Consider the following 27,577-nt stretch of genomic DNA (forward strand, 5'->3'; position numbering starts at 1 on the left):
AGGGCCCGCCTCCCCGCCCCGCTGCCATTAGCAGAGATTACCCTAAACACTCGGCGGTCGCCGCCCGTCTCCCTCCAGGCATTGGCGCGGCCGCCTGTCAATCAGGCCGGCGCCCCGCCGCGCCGGGGCTCCGCCGTGCCACAGAGACGAACCGCGGCGGCGGCAGACACAGCCCCGGAGCGGGGCCGCGCCGCGCCGCGCCGGGGGAGGCGGCGGAGGATGGAGGAGGAGATGCAGCCGGCGGAGGAGGGGCCCAGCACCCCCAAAATCTACAAGCAGCGGGGCCCCTACAGCGTCCTGAAGACCTTCCCCGGGAAGCGGGCGGCGCTGGCCAAGCGCTACGAGAGACCCACCATGGTGGAGGTGCCCCGCGGGCGCGGAGCGGGGCAGCCCTTCCCGCACGCCGCCGCCGCCGCCGAGCTGCTGCCCTACGCGCCGCACGGCCCCTTCCCCGGCGGGCCCGCCCGCCCCGCCGCCGCCCCCGGCGCTGCCCAGGGCCACCCCCGCCCGCCGCCGCCGCCGCCGCCGCCGGCCCCGGGCTCCTCGGGCCGCTACGGCCCCTGCCCGGCGGCGGCGGCGGGCGGCGGCGCGGAGCTGAGCGCAGGTACCCGCAACTCCTCTCCTCCGCCGCGCAACTTCGCGGGGCACTTTGCAGCAGGCGGGAGCGGGATGGGGGCTGCGGGCGGCTCGCCCCCCCCCCCCCCCGACACGCACAGACGCGCACACCCCCCCACCCCCGCCTCTCCCGGGAGGTGGCGGCGGGCTCGGCCCCCCCGCGGGGTCCCCCCCATCGCGGCTGGGCGCCGGGGGGACGGGGCGAGCGGCTGGGGCCGCCCGTCGGGCACGGCTGAAGTTGCCGGGGGCGGGCGGGGCCGCCGTCGGGGCCGCTGCCCGGCCGGCATCGCCCCCCGCGGTGGTGGCGGCGGCGGCGGGGGGTGGGGGGTCGCGGCCGGGCCGCCGCCGTCGGGGCTGTGCCGGCGGCTCGGCGGGGCGGGCGGCCGGCACCTGCGGGAGCGCCGCCGCTGCGGGCCCGGGGAGCCCCGGCCGGGCGCTCCGCAGCCGTCGCGGCCGGGGAGGGCGGCGGGCTGGGGCCGGCTGCCGGAGGGAGCTGCGGGTAATGGAGGGGCTGCTCTTGAAGGAGATGGTGATTTTAACAGAAAGAAAACAGATCGGCTGCTTGCCTGCACACCGTTTCCGTAAGATGCAGCGAGGAACAGGAGATCAGATTATTTTATTATTTTTGTTCTTTAAAGGTGTAAGATACCGAGATGCTGAACGCCTATCTTTCTTCTAGTGATGGCTTGGAGTTAAAAACCACGTAGATCTTGATATGCAGCCTAAATTTGGCATCAGGAAATGGGAAATTGCATCTTTAAGCAGAGTACAATCAAAAATGAATTACAATAAATCCTATATAATTGCATAGGTCATTCTCTTTAATGAGATTTTATTAACCTGACTGTCAAGCTTTTGAGTCAGGCAGATATTTTATCTTCTTCAACTGATAAAAGTGTCAGCTATAAACCACCATATAAATATTCATAAATCTACACATCTGTGGCAGCCTATCAGCATCATTCTTTTGGACATTAAAAGCATTCTAATTACTTTCTGTCTAGCAGAGCTGAAATGCTGCCTGTTATAGTATGTGCTTGGCAGGCATGATTGCTTTTGTTTGCCATCACAAATAGCAGCATCCTATTTTATATACTGATGGTCCAGAATATATTCAGGGTTTGACTGAACAGGATGAATATTATGAAGCACCATCTGGTTTTGATAACATCGGGTATATTAACTCATCTGTTAATTTTTGACACATCATTGATTTATTTATTTAGAAAAATTGGATCCTGTTTTGGTATGTTGCTGTTTGCCTTTGTAACAAATGTGATGACATTTCCTTACTAAACAGGGAGATACGCTAGTTAATAGGATATATGGCTATGTTTTAATGCCTGTTTTCACTCCGAAGCAGTCGTGTACTGGATGAATTTATCATGTCTTGTTACAAATAATTCAAGTACTTTACCAAAAAAGTTTAATACTTGAATAGATTGGCCTGAAAATTCACGGCTCTGACGCATAGTCCCGATATCTGTGGCAGAAGGTCATGTTTTCTTTTTTCTTGAAATTACTTTGTATTTTAAATGCCCAAATGGTGGTATTTCAGTTTTTTGTTGTTTTTTTTTTCCTTTTGTGGCCCACAAGCAAAACGCTGCTGATAAATGTGACACCTACATTTCTTTACAGAAGCAGATTACGCCATGGAAAACACTCAGCTGTCTGGTAGATGATATACGAGGCCATATTCACAGCAGAGCCCTCTGGGCTTTGATGAGCAGAAGTTTGGACTTTCTCCTGTGTCTGTAGACTGTACTAACCAGCAGCTAGAGCAGGCTTCAGGGTTTGTCATTGCTTTCGGTCCTGTGCTAAAAAAGATAGTTCAGGAACTGCTGTTCATGCACTGAAGTTCTGCAAAGTCCCCATCCTGTCACCTGCACATCCAGGCTTTACTTATACTTTAGGTTCCTGTATGGGTCCCGACATACCCTTCTCTCAGCTAAGACTTTGAAGTACCAAGCAAAACAGAACAGGAGAAAACAAACCAAAAACTTGCTACGGTGTGCCAAAGTGGGATTTTGTACAAGTTGTTAGCAGAGGCTGATAAAGCAAGGGGCAAGGTTTAGACCTCGTGGGTGTTGTAATCCCTGAGGTACGGGTGCTTTGCTGAGCTATGCACCTATGCTTCCTGCCTGGTGATGGAGAAACAGCAGGTGCCTTGTGTCGCAGGAGCTGTAGCACGGGTAAGCTGAGCAGGGCACTGTCGATGGTCAACTAGTTGGGACCTCGAGGTTGGGACCTCCAGGCTGTATGTATGTGGAGTACTTCCATCGTCCAGAGCCCTGAAAACCTCTTAACAAATGCGTGAGCCAATTCAATAGCTCAGGCTGCCGATGGGGAAGCAGAGGTGGGGTGTCGCCCCTGGGGAGTGGGAGCGCTTGCGTGGTGCTGTGTGCACGGCCGCTCTGCGCCTTGCCTGGTGCCCGCAGGGTCTCTGCCCACCCGGCTCCTGGGTTCCCCGCAGCAGCAAGGGGCACGGGCTGGGCCCTTTCCAGAACACCTCGCACGGTTTTCCCACTTAGCTGAGCCGTGGCACTTGGTGGGTGCTCACTTGAGTGAAGGGGTGGAGGGTGGTAGATCACAGTTTTGTAGGGACACCCACTTTCTAAGCTCAGTTTCCGAGGGTCCCCTCTTTTTGCTGATACCTCTTCATTTGTGCAGGCAGCAGTGAGCAAGCTGGCTACTAAAACACCGTTCCTGGGATGTCTAACTGCACTAGCAACTTGAACACTTAATGCAGTTGATTCTTAATCTTCAGGTATGACATTTCTGGCCCCTAGGGATTCAGAGCACTAAGTTTGCTTTTCAGAGTGTGCGCCTCACACACAGCCACAAGTAAGGATGCTTCCATGTTTTTGAAGCTTTTCCTAATGGTTAGAGCTCTTGCCAAGAATGAATGGGTTCTTCCTCAGTCCCTCTCTAAGAGACCACCGTGACCTCCAACTCCAGAAGAACTGCAGGAAGAGGGGTTATGGGAAGGAGGAAAAGCAGGTCTTCTCCACCCTGCGCCACGGTGGGGAAAGATCTAGCTCAGGATCCCATCTTGTAGGGGAAGATCCTGCATGAGAAATGTCATCTTATGACAAGAAATGTGGAGCTGCGCTGCAGCGTGAGCCTTCTCTCTCCTCTAGTGAATAGTGGTTACTCTGACCACTGCTGCTACAGAGTAAGTCACACGAATGCATTCAAAGCACCAGCAGATACCCATCTTCTCCTGTAAAATATTAATTCTTTATTAGTCTATTCACATTATTTTCCTAGTATGAAAACAATGTGTGTCTTTGTCTTTGGTAGCATGTGCGTTAAACAGTATCACAGTCCACCAAAGAAACTCCTTTTCCTTTGGAAATCATGATGTAGACCTTACAGCGTGCCTTAAAATTTAAGATGGGCATTCCTGGAAAGCAGAGAAAGAAGGGCAGAGCTGTCTTAGAGGTGTTCTTCCAGTGCCAACAACCTGGCATGTTTAATGGGACCAGTTAATCAAGCTCTGTCGTGTCCAGACAGAAAACAGGTTTTTAAGTGAACAGAGAAGGCGAAGATCATAATTTCGGCCTTAACCGAGAAGTTGGGAACCCTCATTTGGAAGTAGATCTATCAGATCAGTACTGAAATGGCCAAACACTTGTAGTCTTCATCCACTGGACTGGCTCAGTGATCTTCATGCAAAATGCCTGAGAAAGCATCAGTTAATCATGGGAGTGTCAAATGCTCTCAATATTGTGACTCGAGCATAGGCATCTAGAGCAGCGTTCATATCTAAAAACATAATGACAAAGTCTGTATGTGTGGACAAAGCCATTTGGGGGGTACAGAGCTGCTGCCCCAGGATCTAAAGTAATAATAACTATGATAATAATCCAGCAAATCAAGAAATATAATTCCTCAGGTGAGAGGACTGAAACACTGCAAGGTGAAGAGTGAGGTCATTGAAATTGCTAAGGAACCTGGAGTTTTGAATCCTGCTGAAAATTAAATACCAATGAATACATTCCCTGCAGGGGAGAATGTATGGTATTCAGACCCGCTCAATAGTTATGAAGATGACTTTTTAAAGCAGCTGCCCAAGGTTACAAAGGAAACTATGGAAAAGCCACAACCTGAATCCAGAGCCATTGAGACCCAACACAATGCCTTATTAATAAAGCTGTCTGGTCTAAGTATTGAAAAGATCCTCAGGTGTAGGAAAAGCTGATGTTATACCTGCCAATCTTTCCAGACATCTTTTCTGATGCATCAGTTAAGTTGTCAGGTTGAGTTTCAGAAGTTTGCTCTTACTAAATCCCTGGTTTCAGTCTGGCAGTTGGATAGCTAAGCAGCCCCATACATAGTTCAGCATCAAGGAGAAAAAGATGTAAAGACGAATGCTACATCCAGGAGTTGGTACCTGATTTGCCATATGATATTATCTTCTGGTTGCTTGCACTCTCAAATAATCTAGTTAGGAATGTTTACACTTTTAGCAATTTAATCCTGCTCTTTTAGCACTTTATGGGCCTGATCTGGCAAGTCTGCCTTCAGGCAGAAGTCTAGTTAAAGTCGATAGAAGTTCTGTAAGACTAAAGACTGTGGGGTCTGAGACATTAGAATTACACGGTTGGTGAGCATCGTAATAATGAAAAGGAATATCACAATAAGACTTTAATAAACTGTTTACACTATTTTAGTCCAGTGGAGTCATTTCAACAGAATCCTCCTTTCCTAGAAAATACATATATTATGTTAAATCAATTAAGAATCATAGATCAGTGATTATTCAGTAGTAATCACATAAAACCAACTTTTTGTCATTTCTTAGTGATTAGACATTGCACAGTGCTTGCATTTCTAATTGCAGTCAGTCCATAAAAGCTGAAATCCCAGTTTCTACGATATATGCTAAATGGGCAGCATTTGTTTTTATTTTTTTCTTCATCACCAGAAATAACTGTAGTAATCATTCTCATTTAGGGTTGTTCAGGCTGTGGGTCCGTGTATCATTACTGGTGTAGAAGTCGCTTCAAAGTGGTACCCACTTCAGCACAGAGCCAGATTTTTCCAGAATGGGTGCTGAGAGCGTCCCTTGCTATTGCTGCCCAGCGGTACCCACAAAAAATCATGTGTGAATCTTTCTGCTAGCATTTCAAAATAGCCCTGCCTTGCCGTGACTTTCATTTTTATATCTTTGAGTGTGGGTTAAAGTTAAGAAAAAAAACCAGTAATTGCTGTTATTGTGTCTTTGTAGTAGATCTGATACTGAACTGAAGAGTAAATCAATACTGTCATTTCTGTATAAAATTTCAGTTACATTTTAGGCCATTATCACAGCGAATGTGCCTAATGCATTCAATTTTACAACAAAACTAATCATTAATTTTATCTTTACTGATGTTAGTGTGTATTATAACATTCTTCAGAACTAGTATTTGAAGTGTCAGGTTAGTTTTTGCCCTATTTTAGGAGAAACCATAATATTAGAATAACATATCTTATACTAATCTAATCCCTTTTCAGTTGTTTCATTCATATTTTGTCCCCTTGCATCAAGGATATGCAAAGAATGAGTAACTGTTTTGTCAACAGGGAACATAATGATTAAAATACAAACAGTAAACATGACTTCAGGTCTGGAATCGGATTATAGGATTAAAATGAATGAAAAACTGCTCTCTAGTAGGATTGCAAACTTCCAATCAATACCATCCTGTAATAATTTTAAAGGGAAAATGTGGGAAGTGAAGAAATAAGGCAAAGAAAGCATAACTTAAAGTTGTTAGTGATGCTTGAGTTTCTTGATTTGCTTTTGGTTTATCAGTAGGTCCCAGCTAGAAAGCTGCAATGTCACTGGGATTCTGTGCTTGTGATTTATATTACGTCTGTTGTGCTGGGTTTTTTTGCACTTGCATCATAAGGGTTAAAGACAGCTGGCCTTAAGTTAATGCAGTAAAAGGGAAGGAGGGACAGCAGGCATGGAGGTTACGGAGGTGCTCCAGCACCCACTTGCAAAGCAGGCAGCAGTGCCTGGTCATTTCTGCCCTTTGAGTTTGTAATGAGGGCAGAGGGCATTGCTTAACATTTTGGATCAAAGATGTGTTGGAGAAATCTGCCCCGGTTCATCTGAGCCTATCTACAAGGGTGTGGTACAACTCGTTAGCGTAGGAGGCTGATTGCAAAGATGCTTTAAGTGGTCTTAGGGCCGCCCCAATCCTTCACGTGCCAGCGGGCTCTCTCTGCTTGGCCCTGGGAAGCCTCGTAGCCCTGCACTGCGCCTGTGCCTATTCTGTCCGCTTCACGTCCCTGTTCTTAGGTTTGAGTCCTTGGGAGATCAGATCCTCGGGTTTTGTGCCGGGGAGGTCTCCTCAGGCAGCGCTTGAGGCTGAAAGCATTTGTATGCTGCTTCAGCCCTGCCCTCTTTGCAGAGATCTGGAGGATGGTAAAAATGCAAATTAGTGGCGTTTCAAATATTCTTCAGGCCAGCTGTATAACCTCAGTATGAAGTAGATTTTCCGGCAGAAGGTGTATCTTCTGGATCATGGAGAAGTACTGTGAGAAGTGCCACCTCTTAAAGGACTGAATTGTGAACGTTTCTGTTCTTTACATGTTACCACTGTGATGAGGCTATGTTTTCGTCTCTAGTGATGAAGTTAAGATAGATGAAGGTCTGGGGTGCTTAGTCTCATGCATCTGTAGCAGGTTGCCTTTTCAAAAGTAAATGCATTTGTCACTTTCTAAAAGTCAAGCCTGCCTGAGAAGAGCTCTCCAAAATTGGCAGCGCTTAAATCTACCAGTCTTTTTTTTTTTTTTTTAATCTCATGCAAAATGTTAGTTACATCTTTTTAGGCACCTAGAAGAACTCAGCTATGAATAAGCTAAAAATGTTTAAAAAGGCATTAATTTTACGGAGAACCTAACAGGTCATACCATAAATCAGAGCCAAGTGTCTTGGTTATTTTCCATCTGAGTCTGAGAACTGTTACAGCAGCTTGACTCGACATGAGTCTACTCTTTCTCTACTCGGAAATGAACCATCCTACTATACTATGGAGGTTTAGGTTGTAGCTGCTATTGCTCCCTGAGGCATGACACCTCCTGTCATTAGAGGCAAGGCTGACTAGTGCAGCGTGGCATCCTTATCCTGCTTCCAGAGCCAAGCTGCTGCCTCCAGAAGCTGCTGCACAGCCCCACATAGAGTTTTCTGATTATGTCCAGAGCAGCTTGAAGAACTCTGCACTGCTCTCCACTGCGTGATGTTGGCCTACCCACAAACTCATAGGAGGTCAGCAGGACAGAAAAAATTCCTCTTCTGACCAAAGGAGCTTCACATTGTGCGTTTTATGCCGTTCCTTGGTGTAAGAAGAGGGGTTTGTGCTTATCACTCTTGAGTTGTTCTGGGACGTTCCTGGAACCTAACGCAAAAGGAACAGAAGCAAACTCCATAAAATGGGAGGTGGGTCATGTGAAGTGTCCCATGCCCAATGTCAAGGAAGTGCAGGAAAGATGAAAGGGAAAAAAAACAATGCTTGGAAGCCTTGTTGGAGAGGAGCAGGGCATAGGAAGAAGGTGTAGTGCAAAGTCCTGCAAAAATGTACAGGCAATGCCCGCCAGCAGCTTGAAATTAGTTTCCAGAGAAATGCTTGCTTGGACTTCTACTTGTAGCAAATTGCATGGAATTTGTGTTTTCTTCCCCATTTTCCTGTCTTAATCCCTCTGAAAGAAGATGGCAGTAAGCAGTGACTATCATCACAATGCATTTCTGATTAACAGCAAGGGCACAAGGGCACTCTCAAAATAGAAGCAAAGTCGGGATTGTTTTAAATCACAGTGTTGTAGAAGTATTAAAGCAGAAGCCATCATTTTAATGTGTTCAGAAATAAAATGCATGCTACTGTAAACAGTTGTGTACATTCGTCTAGCTGCTACTGACTGGCATAACCTTTTGCATTAGGTTTCTGTGATTCATCTTTTCTTTTGTTTCAGAGAGTCGAATGATTCTGGATGCCTTTGCCCAACAATGCAGCCGGGTTCTAAGTCTCTTAAATTGTGGTGGAAAACTACTGGACAACAATCACTCTCAGTCCATGATTTCCTGTATAAAGCAGGAAAACCCAAATTATAGTGAAAGACAAGAGCAATGTCAGCTTGGGAAAATGGTCCATAGTCAGACGTCAGACATTTTAGACATAGAGATGCAGTATATGCAAAAGAAACAACAAACCTCAGCCTTTCTGAGAGTTTTTACCGATTCCCTGCAGAACTATTTGCTTTCTGGGAGCTTCCCTTCTCAGAACACCTCATCAGTAAATGATTTTAGCCATTTGGCTGATGTGGATCCACTTTCAACCTCTCCAGTACACACTTTAGGTGGATGGACATCTCCAGCAACATCTGAATCCCATGGTCATCCATCGTCTTCTACACTTCCAGAGGAGGAAGAGGAGGAAGAGGAAGAAGGTTACTGCCCTCGGTGTCAAGAGCTAGAGCAGGAGGTAATTTCATTGCAACAAGAAAATGAGGAACTTCGTAGAAAACTGGAGAGCATTCCAGGTAAATAATCCCCTGCCATATAATATTGTCAGTCAGTGATAAAAACAGTTTGGGTAATAGTTTGTTTTAAGTTCTAGTTGGCTTTTAAGGTTGTAGTCATAGTATTCAAACACTGGAATTTGTCTCCATCCAAAATTCCTGGAAAATTATCTGCTGATACTCATCCATGCGAATCATGAGTCCTAGACTAATTAGCTGTGTTCAGGATGGGATGTACTTGTAATCCCAAATTCCAAACATCAGGTGATTTGTCAGGGTAATTTCAAACATATGCTTTTATACCTAATTATTTGTCTTGTTCTTTAAGTGATGTTGCAGTTTATAAGCCTAATTCGCTTTTGGGGCTTCTTTTTTGGTTACTTAAAGAAACTGTTCAAAGTTTTGGCTTTTACCTTGAACAGTATCTCTTAAATTGATGTTAGCTCAGCGAGAAGCATAAATACATCTCCTCCCATTCATTTTCAAATGATACCTGAAAAAAGCTTGGCAACAAGTTCTCCAGTTCAGCAATACCTAGCTGCAACTGAGGGAGAGAAAGCAGACAGGAAAACCCCATCTAATAGAAACACCCTGTGTGAAAAATTTCTCTTGCCCCTTTAAACTTAGGACTTTTCACTGGTAAGGTGCACTGACATACTTGAAGAATGGTATTGGATGAGAACAAAGTATCTTGGACCTATATCCTCTAAACTTTAAGCACAGGCAAAAATGCACTTCAAATAATAATACTAAAAGCAAACTGGAATTTAGCAAGGAAAATAAGTATACAACACACTTCTGACGCATCTATAAATGCTAGGGAGCTGCAGCTTTGCTAGCTAAAGTTTGAGCTGCTTAGGGTAGATCCACGCAAAGTTCACTGAACCAATGCCTAAATGGCAGAAAAGCCATTTAGCATGGGCTGCAAGAGAGAAAATACTCCAAAGCTGCTAACGATGCAGAAAGGAAGAAGGCAGCAACCAACCATTGTCTGAATATGTATATGCAGTTGCAAAATCTCAGCAAAAAGCAAGCAGTAGTCTTCATCATTCTTCTCCCCAGCTCTCGGTGATGTATTATGAATTATTTGTATTACATTGTGGTTTTCTATTGTGCATTGGTGCCTAGGTGGTACCAGCAAATCCCATAACTAACATTGCAGAGAAAACCCAAAGTTTAGAATACTTCCCCCACCCCTCCCAAAATCTGAAGTCACCGTAACTCGTACACTCTCACTGGATTCAGTGGTGGTTCGTACATCACATGGAAACACTGTGTGACAAAGGGAATCATGTGGACTTAACTCCTGTTGAGCCCTAGCTTCAGGTGTGTAAGACCAAAAATTATCATTAGGGTCTATAATCTGACCTACAGCTCTCATTCAGTCACCTAGATTGAACCCAGGAATCTTTTTGACTTTGACTAAAGCATAACTTACTTTTGACTCAAGTGATATCACAGAAGGCCTCCAGTCCTGAGCTAGAGACTCTGGTGAGCAGTGGCTCTACCTCTTACCCTGACACTTGACTCCAGTGATTAATTACACTTGTGAAAATGTGTGCCTTATTCCCTGCCTGACTGACTGAAATCAGCTTCTAGCCATTTACATTTATACTTTGCTCCACTAAATGAAGTGCTGCATAGGACTGGGCGCTTTTTCCAGATGAAGGTACTTACAGATTGAAAGGTGACTTAATTTCCATGTTAGATAAACTAAACAGAGCTGTTTAAAACTCCCCAAATGTGTTGAATCCTTCTTTGCGGTTCTTTTCACCTCTCTGCTCATTTCTTTAAAATTTGGGCACTGGAAATACATGCAATATGTTCCTATCAGCCTGAGCAAAGGTGAATAGTCTCTTCGTTCCCACCTGCGGTTGCCCTGGTCATTTGGCCATCAGTCATGCAGCTGAGCTTCTCATTCTGTGTGCATTTCTCCGTAGACATACATACTTTGTATTTGGCTGTGGTCATCTACTGAGTGATCCAGATTTTTGCTTTGGCTGCCCTGTTTTCCCACTGTTTGCTGGTTCACCAATTTCTGTATCATCCAGATGGGTTTTTTTACTGTTTTTAAATGAACTTTGTGATTCTCGTTAGAAATGTTGAATGGTATCGAGGCTGCTGTCAGTCCCTATCAAGCCCTGCTAGAAACTCCTCTATTCATGATGGTTTCCCCAATGACAAATACTTGAGATGTCGGTAGCAGGTTCTTAATCCATGTATGTTACAGTCTACTGATGTTGTGTATTGCTGCTCTTGCAATTGGATAACTCAAGGCAGTAAGTTAAATGCCCTTTAGGAGTCTAGGTATATTACATCTGTTCAACCCAACTTTTTCAAGCAAACCTATAATCTCATCAAAGAATGACAGTCAGGTTAGTCTGACAAGATCCACTTTCCATAAGACCATTTTGACTGGTGTTAATTATATTCATATTCTTTAGTTCTTACTCAATTGAATCCTGTTGCGATTGCCTGTATTTTGCTAGGATTAATGCCGGGCTAAGCAGCCAGTATTTACCTGGCCCATCACAGTTACCCTTCATCTCCCTTTAAAAGGGAGATAAACGTACATAAACGTCATTTTTCACACCCCAGGAGTAATGAAACACCTTGTTAACAGCATATCAAAGGAAGCATAAAAACATAAAATAAAAGTGCAAGGGCACATGACTTCATCAGCCAACATAAAATTGTCATCAAATGCATCTGCTGACTGGGTGACGTATACAGATAGGTCTCAAGTGACCCAGGTTTGTGGGGAAGCATTAAGAGCCACATGAGGCAGCCTCTGATTTTGCTACGTGGTCAGACAGGTCTGAGCTCCCCGGGCAGTTCCACAGCCACCACTGAACAAGGTTAATCAAAAATCAACCTAAGGCAATGTCTAATTATTTTTGTCTCAAGTGCCGATTTTGCTCCAGTGACCTTCTGCTACCAAAGAAGGAGGCAGAAATTTTTCTGTGACTTGAAACGCCCAACTCTGTATGTAAACGGGCGCAACACTTGTTCTCTGAGCATTTTTTTTTTTTTTTCCCCATCAAGACACTGGGTGCCTTGGGAGGGAGCCAGGAAGCCCTCTGCAGAGGGTTTGCCTTCAGATGTTGCCACCATCTATCACATCAGAGTCATCTCAAAGCACAAGCTTCCTTCCTTGCTCGTTCATACGTCCCACGCTGAGCGTCCGACAGGCCAGGCAAGGCAATTAGTGCAGGGGAAAAGTGACTGCGCAAGCAGCTAGATGAGCGTGGAGGCTGCCATACTGTCCCATCAAGCCGCTGAAAGAGCAGGTTTTTTGATGTAGTGGTTTTCCCTCTCATCCTTGAGGGAGCTGGGCTGGAGCTGCTCAGTAGTGCTCGCAGGGGACCCCATGGGGCAGTGGGAGGCATGCACCGTGCCCTCCCCGCGGGCGCTGAGGCTCCCACTAGCAACCCTGTCAACAGAAGATAAAAGCATCAACCCCTCCCTTCTGCTCTATAACCGTCTATGAATCATTTTATCCTTTTCCTGAAATACTTTGCATTTCTTTTTTTTTTTTACTTTCCATATGCAAAAGCCCTTTTAAAATCTGTGAGAGTTTGCGGTCTAAAAATAGTTACCACTGTACATCTCTGCCTCTAGCTCTGCAAAGCACCATTTGCATGGCTTACAAAGAGACTACCAGGAAGAAGAGTGTTTTCTCAGCAGATGTAAAGGCGGCGACTTTTTTTAAACAAATATTACACAAAACGTATCCTCCTGTAGCTTTTGGACACAGAACAGATTTTTCTGTTTTCAGAACTCTGCCCTGTTGCTGTAGAAGCCCTCCAGTCCTGTAGGATCTTTTTGCCCATAGCCTAGCATCACTCTTTGGCAGATCACCATTGGAGAAGAAAGGTTACATGGGTGAAATATTGCATATGTTTTGGTTGTTGGGGGTTTTTTTCCCCCAAAAAATACCCATTTGATTTGACTGAAACAGTACTTAAATTTGTGTGAAATCTTAATTGTTTCAGCTATGGAATAAATGAAGAAAAATTCCTATTTCAGTGCTTTGGTTTTGGAACAATGTGACACCTTGCAATTTGTGCAGTTTTCCCCAATGATCTTTTTTTTAGGCAAAAACATTAACTGAACATTTTCCGTTTCAGTTCAACTGAAAAAAATAGAAACATTTTCATTCCGTGTGTATTTTTTCTTGTTTTGAAAAATACTTAAAGATTAGGTAATTCCTGGAAGGAGTTTGGCAAACTTGTCATTGGCTCTTTAAGGTTTTGAGATCATCAAGAACAGAGCAAAGTAATCCATCTGTATGAGGAGAAAAATGTCTCCTAATCTCTTCCCTCTGTATAAAAATTACTAGCTAGGGCTGTGATACATTCCCAATAGTAAAATTAAAGATTTATTTGTGAGACTGTATGTAAGACCTGGATTTAGACCCTCTAATACATAAGGATATTAAGCAGTTCTCCTTCGCTGTTGTCAGCAGGATTTTCTCACAGCTTTCAGCCTAAAAGGGAGAAAAGATTTCCAGGTGGTTAAAGCAAAGGCCAGGAGTCGTGAGTGAGGGTTTGCCTCCTGGTGCTCCCAGCTTTGCCGCCTGGTTTCGGGCAAACCAGCCTGAACGTAGTGAAAAGGTATAAATAAGTAAGATGAAGCAGTGTGTGATAAATACAGTAATTATTCTTACCTTGTTGGCCTGCCAGCAAAAAATACTCCAGCAAACCGCAGAAGGATGGGGGTGAAAAACCTCCTCAAGCGTAGAGAGGTGATCACCTACAGAGACAACGTTCACGGTGGCTGGAAGTAGCCAAAGCAAAGCGGGATTTGCAGGTGGAGTTAATATCAATGTAACTGAAAAAGTCAGACAAGTTTTCCAGGAGGTTTTGTGTGCCCAAGGCTTGACTCTTTTTCCTGACTATATCCTATGATCTAATAAAAGATATTACTTTTCCCTACAAATCCTGTCTCTTTTATACTTTCAGAGCATCGCATTTCCAAAGAGCCTACCACAGCCACAGCGTAGATAAAGCAGCCATCAAGGGTTGTGACAAACACTTTTTCATGTCCTTTTTTTTTTTTGTCCTTTTTCTTGATGTTCACATTTAACCGCTGCTTTGGTTTCCCTTGATGTTCTGGATGTTTTGGTCTCATCTCTGGCCTCGTTCTGCTGTTCAGCTTCAAAGCGTGAAGTTACTTTGGGAAGAGCGAGCCTTGAGCGCGGTCGCCCAGTGTTTGGCACGAGAACCCCTTTGAATTTACTTTGCTTTGGCTTTGCTGGCAGCTTAGGAGAGCCGGCAGAGTTTGCTAAACCAGCCTGCGTACAAAAACTTACTGAAACACGTAACTGCAGCAGGCCAGGGATTCATTAATTGGTTTTTTCCACACTTCTGGGTAAAAACCCGTGAGAATTTGGGGGGTCAGGTTTCTTTGCCTACCATGGGGAGCAAGAGCTGGTGGGAGTTTTGTGGAGGGCTGTGGTTCAGCCTGGCAGAGTTGAACTCGGCGGTCTCTGCTTGGGTTTGCATTTTGCAGGTCAGCGCCTGGCATTTTAGTGACACAAACTGCTGTCCCTGCTCACCGGCGGCTCCTTGGTTTCCCTGTTAGTTGTCAGCAGTATAAATGTGTAGAGGGGCTTACAGGGGAGGTCCCTGTCCTGAAGGCTTCACGGCTGAAAGGGAGGGCAAGAAGAGGTACCTTCTATTAAGTAGAAGGCAAATGAGTACAGACAAAAATAAAAGCCGCAGGAGCATGGGGCAGCATTGCTTGAATAAGAGATGCACAGCTGCCTTGTTTTGTCTCTTCTGTCGTTTAGGCAGAGGTGTACATCCCAGGGGCGTATGGAAGGGGCACATTCTTCTTTCTGGAGGAAATATTTTTGCAAAAGAAAATTAGAAGAAATACAATGCCTTTTCAGATGCAGATTAACAGAAGTAAAATGGTTTTCCACTCCACCTGGAAAACACAACTGAGAGAGATTTTAAAAGTAACGGGATATTTGCTATCATTTTTTTCTCCCTTCCCTGCTTTTGGCAGGTGCAAGAGGTCAGTTTAGGCAATCCTTAACACCCTTCTGCGTGTAATGTCAATTCTTTTGCTTTCTGCTGGCTGCTCATTAAAAATGATTGCTGGTTTTATTTTGCTATCTGATTACAAACATCCAAATTTGTAGCATCTTGAGCACCTAGATCAGTTCCTCCTTACTAACCCCCATCTCTCCTTGCCCCTCGCTCTTTTTCCAGCTCACCGCACCCCAACAACTTGTCTTCACAGCCCATCCATGCCACTTTCACTGGCTTTCAGCTGACTATTGAAATAAATGAGCATATGAGCTAAAATGATCCATCCAAGCTGTGTTATACTGCACACTTGTCCAAATCTCAGGCAGAGAAGGCGTCTCCATTAATGTTACAAGAAATTCACACTGCCATCTAGTTCGTCAGCAGGTTCCCTATCATTTGTTACATCTTTTTGACAGTCGAGCATCAATTTAGAAATGCCCTGCAATGAACTTGGAGTGAAGCATCGCTCAAGGTCAAGCTAAGGAGGACGTGTTGCAGTGCTGAGCCAGTCTTAACTAACAGCTGCCGGTCTGAGCGGGATGTAGATGTACACCCTTCCCAATTCTCCTCCTTGCTGGCGAGTCGGAAGTAAATGGTCTTGAGCGCTAAGGGATTCGTCTTCTGCTGTGCAAAACACCGGGAGGAATACTAGCCAGTGTTGGCTACAGAGCACAAAATCTCATTAATGAACAGAATAACCAGATTTCTTACTGTCTGCTTACGGGGGCTGAGGCCACCGCGGGGAGACACGCAGCCGAGCCGGGGATGAGCCATCCCTTCTCGCTAGGGCTGTCTGATGCCGCGGGAGAGGTTGTATACACCTTATTTACATTGGAGGTATGCCTTATTTACAGCAAGCCCAAGTATCTCTTCATAGCATTGGGCTTTGGCAATATAAACAGCCCCGGAGCGTGTTACACTGGAGGCCACATTCTGAGGAGGATAAATGAGAGCCCTCGTTTTGACAGATACCAATACAAGTCATTGTGGCTCAATAACATTTATAATGAGCAAAAACCCAGCCCAAGCCAATAATAGACATGTTCTTGGCACTTCATAAAAACTTGGAAACAATTATTAGAGCCAAAGGTTAAAAAAAAAAGAAAGAGTGGGCGGTAATGGGGAAACATTAAAAGTGGTGTTGAAGGCCCCAAAAGATTACCTCATAGGAGAAGTTTCATGCTGGTTACAAAACAACCAGCTTAGAGGGAAAGCGAAGGAACAATTAGAAACGTAACAAATGGAGCAGAGGGGAAGTTGATGGTGATGAGTAAAAAGCAGAGGTTAGAATCAGTGGAAAATTAATAATTAAAATTAAGCCTGGAGCACTCTGTTAAGGAGGCATTCTGCTGCTGGCAAATTAAAGGAAAAATATGGTGTCCTAATAACAGTATCGGACCATTATCAGATGGAAATAGTAGGCTTTGTCAATAATACAGAACTGCTCATTGAGTATTTCTGTTCTGGTACTTGTAATGCAGTCACACCAATATGACAATGATGGTAAGCAGGTAGAAGTATTTTCCATTTCCACCATAGCTCTGGGCATTAGCAGAGATTCAACAGTGGCTTCAGGTGAGGCTGCAACCTCAGCTGTCTGCTGCAACTCCTTCCCAATGCTGGGACAAGTGAAGAGCTTGTTAGTCAGCGCCAGAATTGCTGGCCTTTTTAGAAATGATAAAGAGATGCTGATTCCAGCCCAGGTTGTAAGACAGAATGGTTCAAGAGCAGAGTCAGGGGTCCGTCTTTCAAGAAACTGGCATCACCAGCAGAGCCACAGCACAGGCCACCGGGAGCAGAAACTGCTTGGGCACACCAGCTTTTCATTCCTAAGTGCACATCAACTTATTACCAAAAGCATTAGGCAGCTGCTGCCAAAGCATGATATTTTCAAAATCATGAGATTTGGACAACTGGCTTCAGGAGCTAAAAAAAAAAAGAAAGTGGACAAAGAGGACTCTGACTATGATTTTCTTTATGCTTTGGAATATTTAGGATGCTCCAGAAGACTGAAAGATGCAAATACTGTATGATTTTTTTTTTTTTTTTTTAAAAGGACATATGAGCTGTCCTGGACGGTTACAGGCTCGTTGGCCTGACGCTGAGCCCAGACAAACTAATTGCACAGCTGATGCCAGCTTCAATTAATAGAGTACTAAAAGAGAATAATGGAGATAGTACCAGGCAACATTTTGCCAAATTATGGTTTTGATGAGATGAAAAGTTTGGTTGATGAGGGTATTGCAGATATTCAGGGTGTTACATAACATTATATTACAAAGAGAGAGATTTGAAAAATGCAAATATATTTGTATTCAGGAAATTGCCACGATGCAGATGAATTTCTGGAGGGATTCTTTGTGAAACTGTCCACAGCCCATGTTTTTAATACTGTCATCAGTGAAAGGAAGCATACAATCATTGCTCACAGCTTGCAAGCAGTGCAGAGGTAGCAGTGAGCGAGGAAGATGAGAGGTGACAGACTTGGCCGAACACAGTGCAGCGTTACCATGCGTTGAGGCACAGAGAACATCGCTGTACTTGGTTTCAGCCCCTGGCAAATGGACACTGAGAAAGGCTTTTGGAGGACATGGTGGCTTTCTGGCTGAGTATTGATGCACAGCGTGGCCAAAAGGGTCTTTGGCTGTACAGACACGTAGGTAGGTGTAGGGACTCCCCTTTTAGCATGAGCCCAGCATCTCGAGAAGGTCAGTGTTGAGCTCAGCAAAGAGAAGACGGAGAAATCACTTCACCGCTAACTATAAGTACGTAACAGTTGACAGGCATTTTCCATTTCTTTCCCAAAGATTTTATAAAACTCAGTCAAAGGAAAACGAAATGCAGACTTGAAATTAGGTGTATGTTTCTGTAACAGTGAGCCAAGGGTAGACACTGCATCGCTAGGAGATGGTGACTTGAGTCGTGCTGTGTTTTACCCGCTGACACTGTCTGGTGCAAAGAGGATTTAGTCTGGGGAGTTGCTGCACTGTGTGGCAGGTCAGACTGAGAGCTCACACCCCAGCTTTTGTCATCAGCACAGTCAGTGGCCACCATACCATTCAACTATTTATTAGAAATTGGTATACTCTGCGGAGAAAGCTGTGACAAGCTGTGCCGAAGCAGCACTTGGTACAGCATACAGATGCCTAGAATAACAGCCAAGTCTTAAAACTTGGATCAATAAACAGCAAAGGCGTGCCACCTCTTACGCATGTCCTGCTTAGTCACTGTTTAGCATCTCAGCAAGGCCAGCCTTCCCCAGCATGCCAAGTCCCCTGTAGCACCTCCTCCTCGCCCTTTAGCTCCCACAAAGATCTCACGCTCTTCTTTTCACTCGCTGCAGGCCAGGTTACTTTGCCACTTCCAGTGTCTTTTCTGAGTCACTGGCACTTTCAGAAAGTAAAGGCTGTGGAAACTTCTTCCTAATGGGCAGGAAAATTACTGCCTCCCCGCAGGCTTTCTGCTAAATCATAACAAGCAAGTGTTATTTCGACATCAGTGTCTTTCCTCTTGGTTACAGTAGGCACAGATCCCTGTTGGTGATGTCGGTGATAGTGGGTACGTGCATAAGCATGCAGAGAATCAGCTCTCGGGGTTACGATCTTGTTAACTCTGTAAAGACCGCGTCAAAGTCAAAGAAATACAAAATAAATAAGCTAGTAGGTTTAAATGATTTTTCGTACCCACAATTGGGAGCCGCAGGCTCTTACAAAGTTACGTTTGCTGCGGGGTTTGAAGGAAACGCTTCCTCTTATCTCTCAGCAAAGAGAATATTTGCAGAGCCATAAGAGGGACACAGAAGCAAAACCGAAGCTTTGACTCTCAGCCTCGTGCTGCCCTCTTTGTGGCTTCCTTTAGGTTTCAGTTAATGCGGCAGCCCAAGAACCCTGGCTTTGCGAGCAGCATCTGGTGTTTGAAAGGCTGAGGTTATTTGCACCAACAGCAAACAGTGTGAAGTATGATGGCTTTACAAGTCAAAAGTGCTCAGAGTCCTTCAGTCACTAGAATGATAACAAAATCATACAGTTTTATGCTCGAAACATTACTGCTTGTATGAAGATAGAAGTATTTATAAGCTTCAGACAGCTTTTAGTACCTTCGTATGAAGATAGAAGTATTTATAAGCTTCAGCCAGCTTTTAGTACCTTCGTATTTCTCACTAGTGTTGAGAAAGCAATTTATCAGCAGAATACAGCAGTTAAAGTAGAGTTGTACTTCATGTGCTGGGGACACAACAGGTTAAATAGTTTCCTGTTGTCTTCTCACTTGTGCTCCATCCCTTCGGGAGAACATAGGTAAATACATCTTTGGATAGCCTGCAGTGAAATTACTTACTGTGGGTAAATTACCATCCTACTGTGAGATCAGGTCCTAAAAATTAGAAATTTTGGATGCGTTATATTCTGTTCCCTTTCAGGCCCCATGTTGTTCTACATAATTATAGGTATTAATACCAAGTATGGCTGAGAGCCATCAGGTCATCGCCAGGGACTTTTGCTAATAGAGGTAACCGGAAAAGCAAGTGCAAACTTCACAGGCTGTTTTGAGCACAACTTCATGGGGACCAAAGAAGTCTAAAGCTCCCAGGCACCGCTGATGCTCCAGCAACTGTGTCCTTAGCAAGCTTGCTAAACAAAAAGCGATGCATTTAGACAGGGTAGGAAAGGTATACTTTGCAAGGAGCTCTGATTTCCCAAGTATCACTCAGCTCTCCTCCAAATTCAAGTATCGGGCATCTTTCCTTTCAGGCAGTAGCACGGTCACCCATCATAGCCCCTTCCATCCTTGCTGTCACCTCACAGGAGATCCTGGATCTTACGGGAGATGCTGGTTGCCTGTGGTAAATTCCACCCAAGTGGGAGGTTTTGCTCACCTTGTCACAGGGTTTCTGATGCTGCCCAGGGCAGCGAGCCTTCGTGATCCTTGTGTCTCTTTCTTGGACATCTACTTAATCATGGAGTAGCCTATGCATGGGCCGTTCCTAGTTTAATCTTAGTTTTGGACGTACCAGACAGCAAACACACACAGAGTATAAGAAAAGGATTTCGAAAGGCAATCTTATCCTTCAGCCCATCCACGTGGCGGGGGGGAGGGGAAAAACACAAACTTTTCTTCCCCCATAAGCTTTCCTGTATATAAAAATAAGGGGGGAAAAGCCAAATCCTTTTTTTCCCCACACCTTCTTACGAATATCCAAAGTACTAAAACATTGCCCATGGTTAGTACATTTTACTCCTTTATCCACGTAAGAACTTGTACTGAATTTTTTGACTGCTGCTATATGCTAAATATACAGTTCTCATTACAGGAAGTCCACAGAATGTGTTGGTGGGACTGTTAAGCTCGACTGCCCTTCTGACTTTTTCAGAATTGAAACATTTTCTAAAACCATCCAGCGACACTTAAAAATGCTTTTTCCCCCCTATGAGAAAAGAAGCATCCAGGCTCTCCTGCTCGTATGGCAGTAGCCCTGTGTAGCAGCTACACTACCAAGACACTGCCCTGGTCTAGCAATAAACAGTGAAGTCACTGGAGAAATAAAACAGGTACAAGTGACTTGAAATGCTAACTTTTGCCTAACACATAACCTCCTAACCTCCTATGGCAAAGTGTGATATATCAAATGAAACAGGAGTACGTACACTGATGGGTCGCCTTTACAGAGAAGTCAGCATACAGTGAAACGACATAGGAATTTATTATTCATATCAATCAGGCACGTTGCATGGCTTCTGTATGTGGACTGCTGGATGAAACACTGCTTAGCCCTTAGTAAAGAGTCTTGTTTTGCACTAAGTAAAAGTGTTTTGCACCCTGCCTGCCTAGACAGGGGCATAGTTGCTGCACAGTGTGAATGCCCAGGAAAGGGTGCAAAATACCTGTAAATCCTACCTTGAGACATTGTCAGTGATTTCAGTGCTTGCTTTCAGATTGCCAGCTTAAGACAAAGCCCAAAGCACTGCATTTTTCCAGGTGTAAAGGCTGAATGCCAAGCAATAATAATAATAAAAAAAAAAAAACCCAACCGAAAGAACACTGAAATATTTTTTCTGGACTTTTAGCTGAAGCTAAGATTATCTCTGAATATTTTACAAAAAACAACCCATACGAAATGTGAGAGTGATAAGGTACCTTAAAAACGATGCTTATTTAGTCTTGCACAACTCAGTCGTAATGTTGGGTTAATATCTGTTTAATTCTCTTATGGTGTTTCAGGCTCAGGAGAAAAGCACTGTATCTCAGAAATACTCTAGAGTTAATCAGAGATGTGGCAGCATCTGCTTAAGAGAGACCCATAATTGAATCATCCCTAATTAACCTATCACCTCAGCAGAAGAGAATAGGATGTTGGTACCACTACTGAAATGGATGAGAGTGATGGGAATGGAAAGGGGGAAGCATGAGGGAAGGCGATATAAAGCAATTTGCCTAACACCTAGTTTTACAACAAATTTGGGATGAGGGAGGGAAAAGAAATTAAAGTATATGAATCATTAAATCTGTTCAGTATAGTCAATCAGACTGTAGCTTCAAAAACATTTGAGCATATTTACATGTTAATCAGTGCATGATTTAGGTCCAGTAAATGTTTTCCTCTTTGTATGGTTTAGGCTTTTTACAGTATTTACAGATTTTTTTCTTATTATCATTACTGGTGACCTAATTTGTATTTGTAATAATTATAATTTCAAACTAGGAAAAAAAAAAAAACCTTTGGAAACTAGTGGGCAGAAAATAAAAGCAATGTCAGAGATCTCAACATAGGAAATACAACTGTCTAATATTTATTGAATGAAATGACTGCACGAATCAAAATGAGAAGTATTTCCTATTTGAAATAATTCTCACAGACGTGCAAAACAGATCCTGAAGAACACTGCTTGATTTAATATTGTTGTTCTATTTTGTGCTAGATAGCTAATATACAGTAATTGCAATTTGTTTCATGCAGTGCCCTGCCAGACTGTTTTAGATTATTTGAAGACTGTACTTCAGCATCACAACCAGCTTATGGTACCACAGCCAACAGACCATCCGACTGAGGTAGTATACAGTGAAGACAAGCTACATCTCTTTATGTTTGACAATTCATTGAAAACATGTAGGCAAATAAATCAGTAGGTGCTGGAAGAATGTATTTAGCAGTAAAAGATATGTAAAATCTATTATTAAATTGTCATTCTTAGGTACAGTAATCCCCCAAATGGAGGAGGCTCATCACTAGTATAATCTAGGATGGCTTTACTGAGCAGCACATAACTCCCTCCATCGGCACCAGCTGCACTTGCCTTGCTTTGGGTAATTTTTCTCTCACCTTTCCTCAGAAACATCACTTTTGTGGGTAGTATTTAGGCTAGGGCTAGCCTGGTGAAAGCTGCAGCGGGGTGGCTGCCGGTGGCTGCACGCAGCGGCCGCCGGTGCACAGAGGCTGCAGCCCGTGCGTGGGGGGTGCCGGCATGTCGTGTGTACGGACGCGGGCACGCGTGTGTGTACAGTTAGGATTGCTCTCCCGTAGCCCTGAGGTGGTTAACGCTAAAATACGCGTTTCCTTCATTTTGCAGACAGACCCAAATATAGACTTCTGCGAGTCTTTGGAGCGCTCTTGCTTTTCAGAAAGCATCCCAAACAAAATGTGGAGTGTTGACAATTTTATACTTGATACGGAGTTTGGGGATTTTTGTAATCACGATCTGTTTAAAAGTGCTGCAGTGAAAAAGCAGGAAATTTAAGTCCTCCCCTTCTCTAGAAGGTAGATGTATAGATTTATCTATCAATCAGCTCTAGTGTAACTCACGACAATTTTGCTCCAGTGTGTTTCTGTCCAGGCTTGTAAAAATGCCTCAAATAAAGTGGTTTTGCTGAGACTTTTCTAGTTTAGACTGTCTGTATTTGAGGCTCTTGCTATGCATGTTTTTGGATACGTGGTGTATACGTGTCATTACCCATTATTCACGCAAACAAAATCAGAAGAGGGAAGACTTAGGTCTAGTCTGACCTCCCTTAGCACATAATTATACGTAGTGCAAGCCTCACGTAGCCCAACTTAACAATAGTTTCACCGAAGATGCTTTGCAGCAGTTCAGGATGCTCCTCCATTCGGTTTTATCCTGTGCAAATTGATATATACATATATATATTTATATATACCATTAGCTGTTAGCACTCAAATATATTCCGAGGATTCATTTTCCTTTTTTTAATGCTGTTTTGCTTAACTTAAATTTTCAAGCACTGTAAAAAATAGGCTGTTCTCTAACGTCCCACATGGAATAGCTTGTCGTGATGTGACAGAATTTTTTATTCAATTAAACACATAGATGCTAATCTTTTATTCATAAGCTTAATCATGTACAAATACAAGCATGAACGCATTTGTGCTTTGGTTCTTCCTTCAGGATCTGCTTATTTCATTTCTGGAAGGTTTTCTGTTTGTTTTAGTTTAATGACTGCTGGACACACCAAACTGCATCATAGATTTACCGAGAATCTTTTGCCCAGAAGTGTTTTACTTTCAGAGGAAGTAATGAAAGTGTATCTGTAGCAGGAACCCAGTAATTGTTAAACAGAGTAGCATAACACTATATCATGCCTTTGGAAAAGAAGGAGGAAAAATATTCTGAATTTCAGGGGGAATAAGAGAGAAGTCTAATAAAATTGGGGCTGAGGAAATTATGCAAAATTTATTGCCTTCTCCTCAGTTAATAGTAATGTGAGCTCTCATGAAATTTAAATGTTGGGCCTTTCTGCACCCTATTTCCATCAGTGCAATACATTTAAACACAGAGGTAGCCTTTAGGATAGCTTGCTGCTTAGCAAACCCACGCATGAGCATCTGTCCCTAACTCACATGAGCAAGCCTAGAGCCTTACACTGTGCCATTACGGGCTTGCATTGCATCGCTCCTGCCTGCCAGGGCGCAAAAGCAAGGCAGTGCCTACAGAGTTAGCTGCAGCTTGTACTTTGCACCAGTATCCGTAAGAAAGGTTCTTGCTTCGCTACAGTCTTTTTTTAAATAGGGAAAGAAGTAGGTTTCAGGAATCTAAGGTAGGAAAATCATTAGCTTTACGTAAAGCAGATGCTGAGCTAGCTGCTGAAAAAAATTAGTACCAATGTGGTGGTCAGATGGTCCTGTGTATTACCTTTGTGATGGAACAAGCCAAGGAAGTACTAGTGTCAGCTCCCACTGGGATGGAGTGGTCACAGTTGCTTCAGCATAGGAGCATCATACCCCCAAAGAGCTTTCCATGCCCACCCCTGCTCTTCCTCCTTCCCTGGCCCCCTTGCCACGTTGGCAGAGGACAAGGAGCTGGGCTGGACAAAGGAAACGTTCTTTCCACAGCAGAGCTCCTCAGCCGTACTATTGGCTTCCCAGGGGCACGTGTACCTGGCAAAAATTAAAGCACCTTCTTGCATCATGAGTGGAGGGGGAGGAACTGACCCTGGCCCTTTTGCAGAAGTGGGAGCAGACAAGTGAAATGCAAATTATAGGCAGAGTTGGACTATAGGTGAAGAGTCTTTCTCTTAGGGGTTACAAGCTTGGATTTCATAGAATCATAGAATCCTAGAATGCTTTGGGTTGGAAGGGACCTTTAGAGGTCATCTAGCCCAACCCCCCTGCAGTGAGCAGGGACAGCTTTAACCAGATCAGGTTGCTCACAGCCCCAGCCAACCTGACCTTGAATGTTGCCAGGGATGGGGCCTCCACCACCTCTCTGGGCAACCTGTTCCAGTGCTTCACCACCCCCATTGTAAAAAATTTCTTCCTTATATCTAGCCTAAATCTATTCTTCTTTAGTTTAAAACCATTATTCCTTGATTTACAGGCTAAAGGGTTGAGATGTTTTGGAGAAAGGATAGGGGCCCATCAAACAGACAATCTCCTCCCATCTCCTCCTTTATGTTTTGGCTTCCTTTGCAGAGTTTTGGATTTGCTTGTAGCAGCCTTTGCCAGCAGTTTGCACCAAGCCAGCTAGGTTTGCGCCGAGGCGAACAAGTGGCAGACAGTCACACAGGCTCAGCTCCCAGCGACGCTAACCCCGTCGCAGGGGGTGGTGGTACCCTAAATCATACAAACAGATTCTCCAAGGACCCCCTCATCACAGTCTTCACTAAATTCAACCTTCCACATATTTATCAAACTTGCAGAAAAATTAAAATCAAATGCCTGAGGAAAAACTTCAAAGATGCTCCCAAGCTGTCTCCCAGAATGCTATAATAAATATATGAAAAGAGGCAAGGGTAGTCCTTAAAATAGATTTCAGATGTCAAAGATCTGGAAGCAAGGAGGAGAACTTTGCAACAGTTGCCCACAAGTGCAGCAAGCGGGTGATTGCCTCTGTTGAGCATCAGACCCTGGTTTCTCTAGTTCACTGTGAGCGCCTGTCTAAGCTGGGGGCTATACGAAGCTTTTACTAATTGGGCCTCCAGATGTATGTGTTTTAATAAAGAGGTGTAGCTGTAAAAGCGAATGAGTCTTTAGGAGGGTGTGATTTGGTTTTTTTGTGTACTTCAATTATTTCAATAATATTAACAGTACCATCTTACGTTAACTGGGTAATCCTGAACTATAGCATTTTACATGCAACAAGAATTAAATACAATTTAGGTACAGTTGACTAAAGCGGGCTTATAAATGTGTGTGGATTACAGGAATCCCCATAATTAGTCCCACAGCATTCATTTAATGTTGGAATATTGAAGCACACAAATTAAGAAGGTTAAAAGCAAAATTTCTTTCCAGCTGACATGGTGGCATTTCTGTAAAGCTATAATTTGAGTTAATATGGCATTCATTAATAATAACGAAGCTTTTAGTTTTCATAGTTCCTTTATTTATTTTCTTTATGTTTTTCACAGTAACATAACTGCTGTCAAGTTTCAGGTGTGTTCTACAGAAGTAATGAATTTATTATAAAAACAGACCAAAAGAGTCACCTCTGAAGTAAACTGTCAGCTGCGATGAAGTGATCCATTTGATCACGCTCTTCAAAGACCCTTTTTATGCATTTTAACGGATTAGGAAGAAAGGTTATACTTAAATAGTACACCCAGTCACTGGTTCTTAATTCTTTTTAACCTGCTTGTTAAAGTGGAAATTATCAATAGCCATCTCTCAAAACGTATTCCTTGTACCTCACGAAATTTGAGTTCTAGAAAATGGAAATGTAATTTTAAAATTACTCGTTCTCAGTAAGAGCAATTACGTGTTCACTTCAGGATGTGTCTCGCTGTCAGTATCGCGGCTAGTTAAAAAGCGTATTTTTTGTTGCAGCTTACATCTTTACTTATTTGCCTTGTAAAATAAGCAACGGAAATATTTCACTTTTTCAGGGGAGCAAGCAGTTGCTGAACAACTACCCTGTCTACATCACTAGTAAACAGTGGGATGAGGCTGTAAATTCTTCCAAGAAAGATGGACGACGGCTCCTTCGCTATCTCATCAGATTTGTTTTCACAACCGATGAGCTTAAGTACTCATGCGGCCTTGGAAAAAGGAAAAGGTCAGTGCAGTCAGGAGAGACAGGTCCTGAAAGACGTCCTCTGGATCCAGTAAAAGTAACATGTCTCAGAGGTACTGCATCTTTTCGCTCAGTGTCCACCATATGTGATCTCATTTCACCACATTGGCTCTGGCTCAGTAGAAGCATTTGGCTGACAGTTGCAGAACTAGAAGGGGTTTCGCAGGCAGGTGACAAGCAGCCAGAAACCCTCTGCTTTTTTTTTATACATACATATATATATATGTATGTATGTATGTATTATATATGTGTATTTTTTTTTTTAATGTGAAAAAACAGGGCTGCTTATTTAAGAGAGGAGACAATTACAAGGGCACATGACACTGATATACTTGAAACAGCAAAGAAGGAAAATAAGACAATCCTGATTACACTCTTTTTTAATAAACTAACAGGGCATTCTTTAACACTGATATACAGCAAAATTAACCAAAGGAATATTTATAGCCCAATGTGTAGTGAGCATATGGTGCTCAAGGCCACAGTGCATCATTGGAGTTAAAAGCTTACTGAGTTTCAGAATAGGTTTGAACATTTTGTAGGGTCAAGAACATCTACAGGTTAATTACATACAAAGTGTATACAAATGCGTTGTCAAGGATTTAACTTCTTTTTTGGAGTACTGAGACAACATCGACTGAAAAAGTTAGGGAACAACTTTCCCCCATGTTTAGCCTGAAAAGGAAGGGGAGTTTTGCGAGCATTTCACAATGCCAGGGAGTGAGGATGTTGGACAATACAGAGAAAGGGTCCGGATTGAGAATAATTATCTGTTGTGGCAGTTCATACTTTGGTTTCCTAAAATTGTTCGAAAGGCCTGCTACTGGGCTTTATAACGAAACATCCAAAACAGGACTTTTTAAAGCCTAATTAAGAACATGCTTATAGTAT

The 27,577-nt window shown here is 43.7% G+C and overlaps 1 protein-coding gene across 1 annotated transcript in view; it reads left to right on the forward strand.

Annotated features, from left to right (window-relative positions):
- The first annotated feature begins 219 nt into the window (after positions 1–219).
- Positions 220–27,577, forward strand: part of BEND4 (BEN domain containing 4) — a 30,001-nt gene continuing 2,643 nt past the window's right edge. Inside the window, exons 1-4 of the mRNA XM_075709738.1 lie at positions 220–604; positions 8,581–9,147; positions 22,120–22,211; positions 26,499–26,739. Of these exons, the coding sequence (XP_075565853.1) occupies positions 220–604; positions 8,581–9,147; positions 22,120–22,211; positions 26,499–26,739 (1,285 nt within the window). The remainder of the gene's footprint in view (positions 605–8,580; positions 9,148–22,119; positions 22,212–26,498; positions 26,740–27,577) is intronic.

The sequence above is a fragment of the Pelecanus crispus genome, chromosome 4 (genome assembly GCF_030463565.1).
Source record: "Pelecanus crispus isolate bPelCri1 chromosome 4, bPelCri1.pri, whole genome shotgun sequence".
In the NCBI taxonomy this organism is placed as follows: domain Eukaryota; kingdom Metazoa; phylum Chordata; class Aves; order Pelecaniformes; family Pelecanidae; genus Pelecanus; species Pelecanus crispus.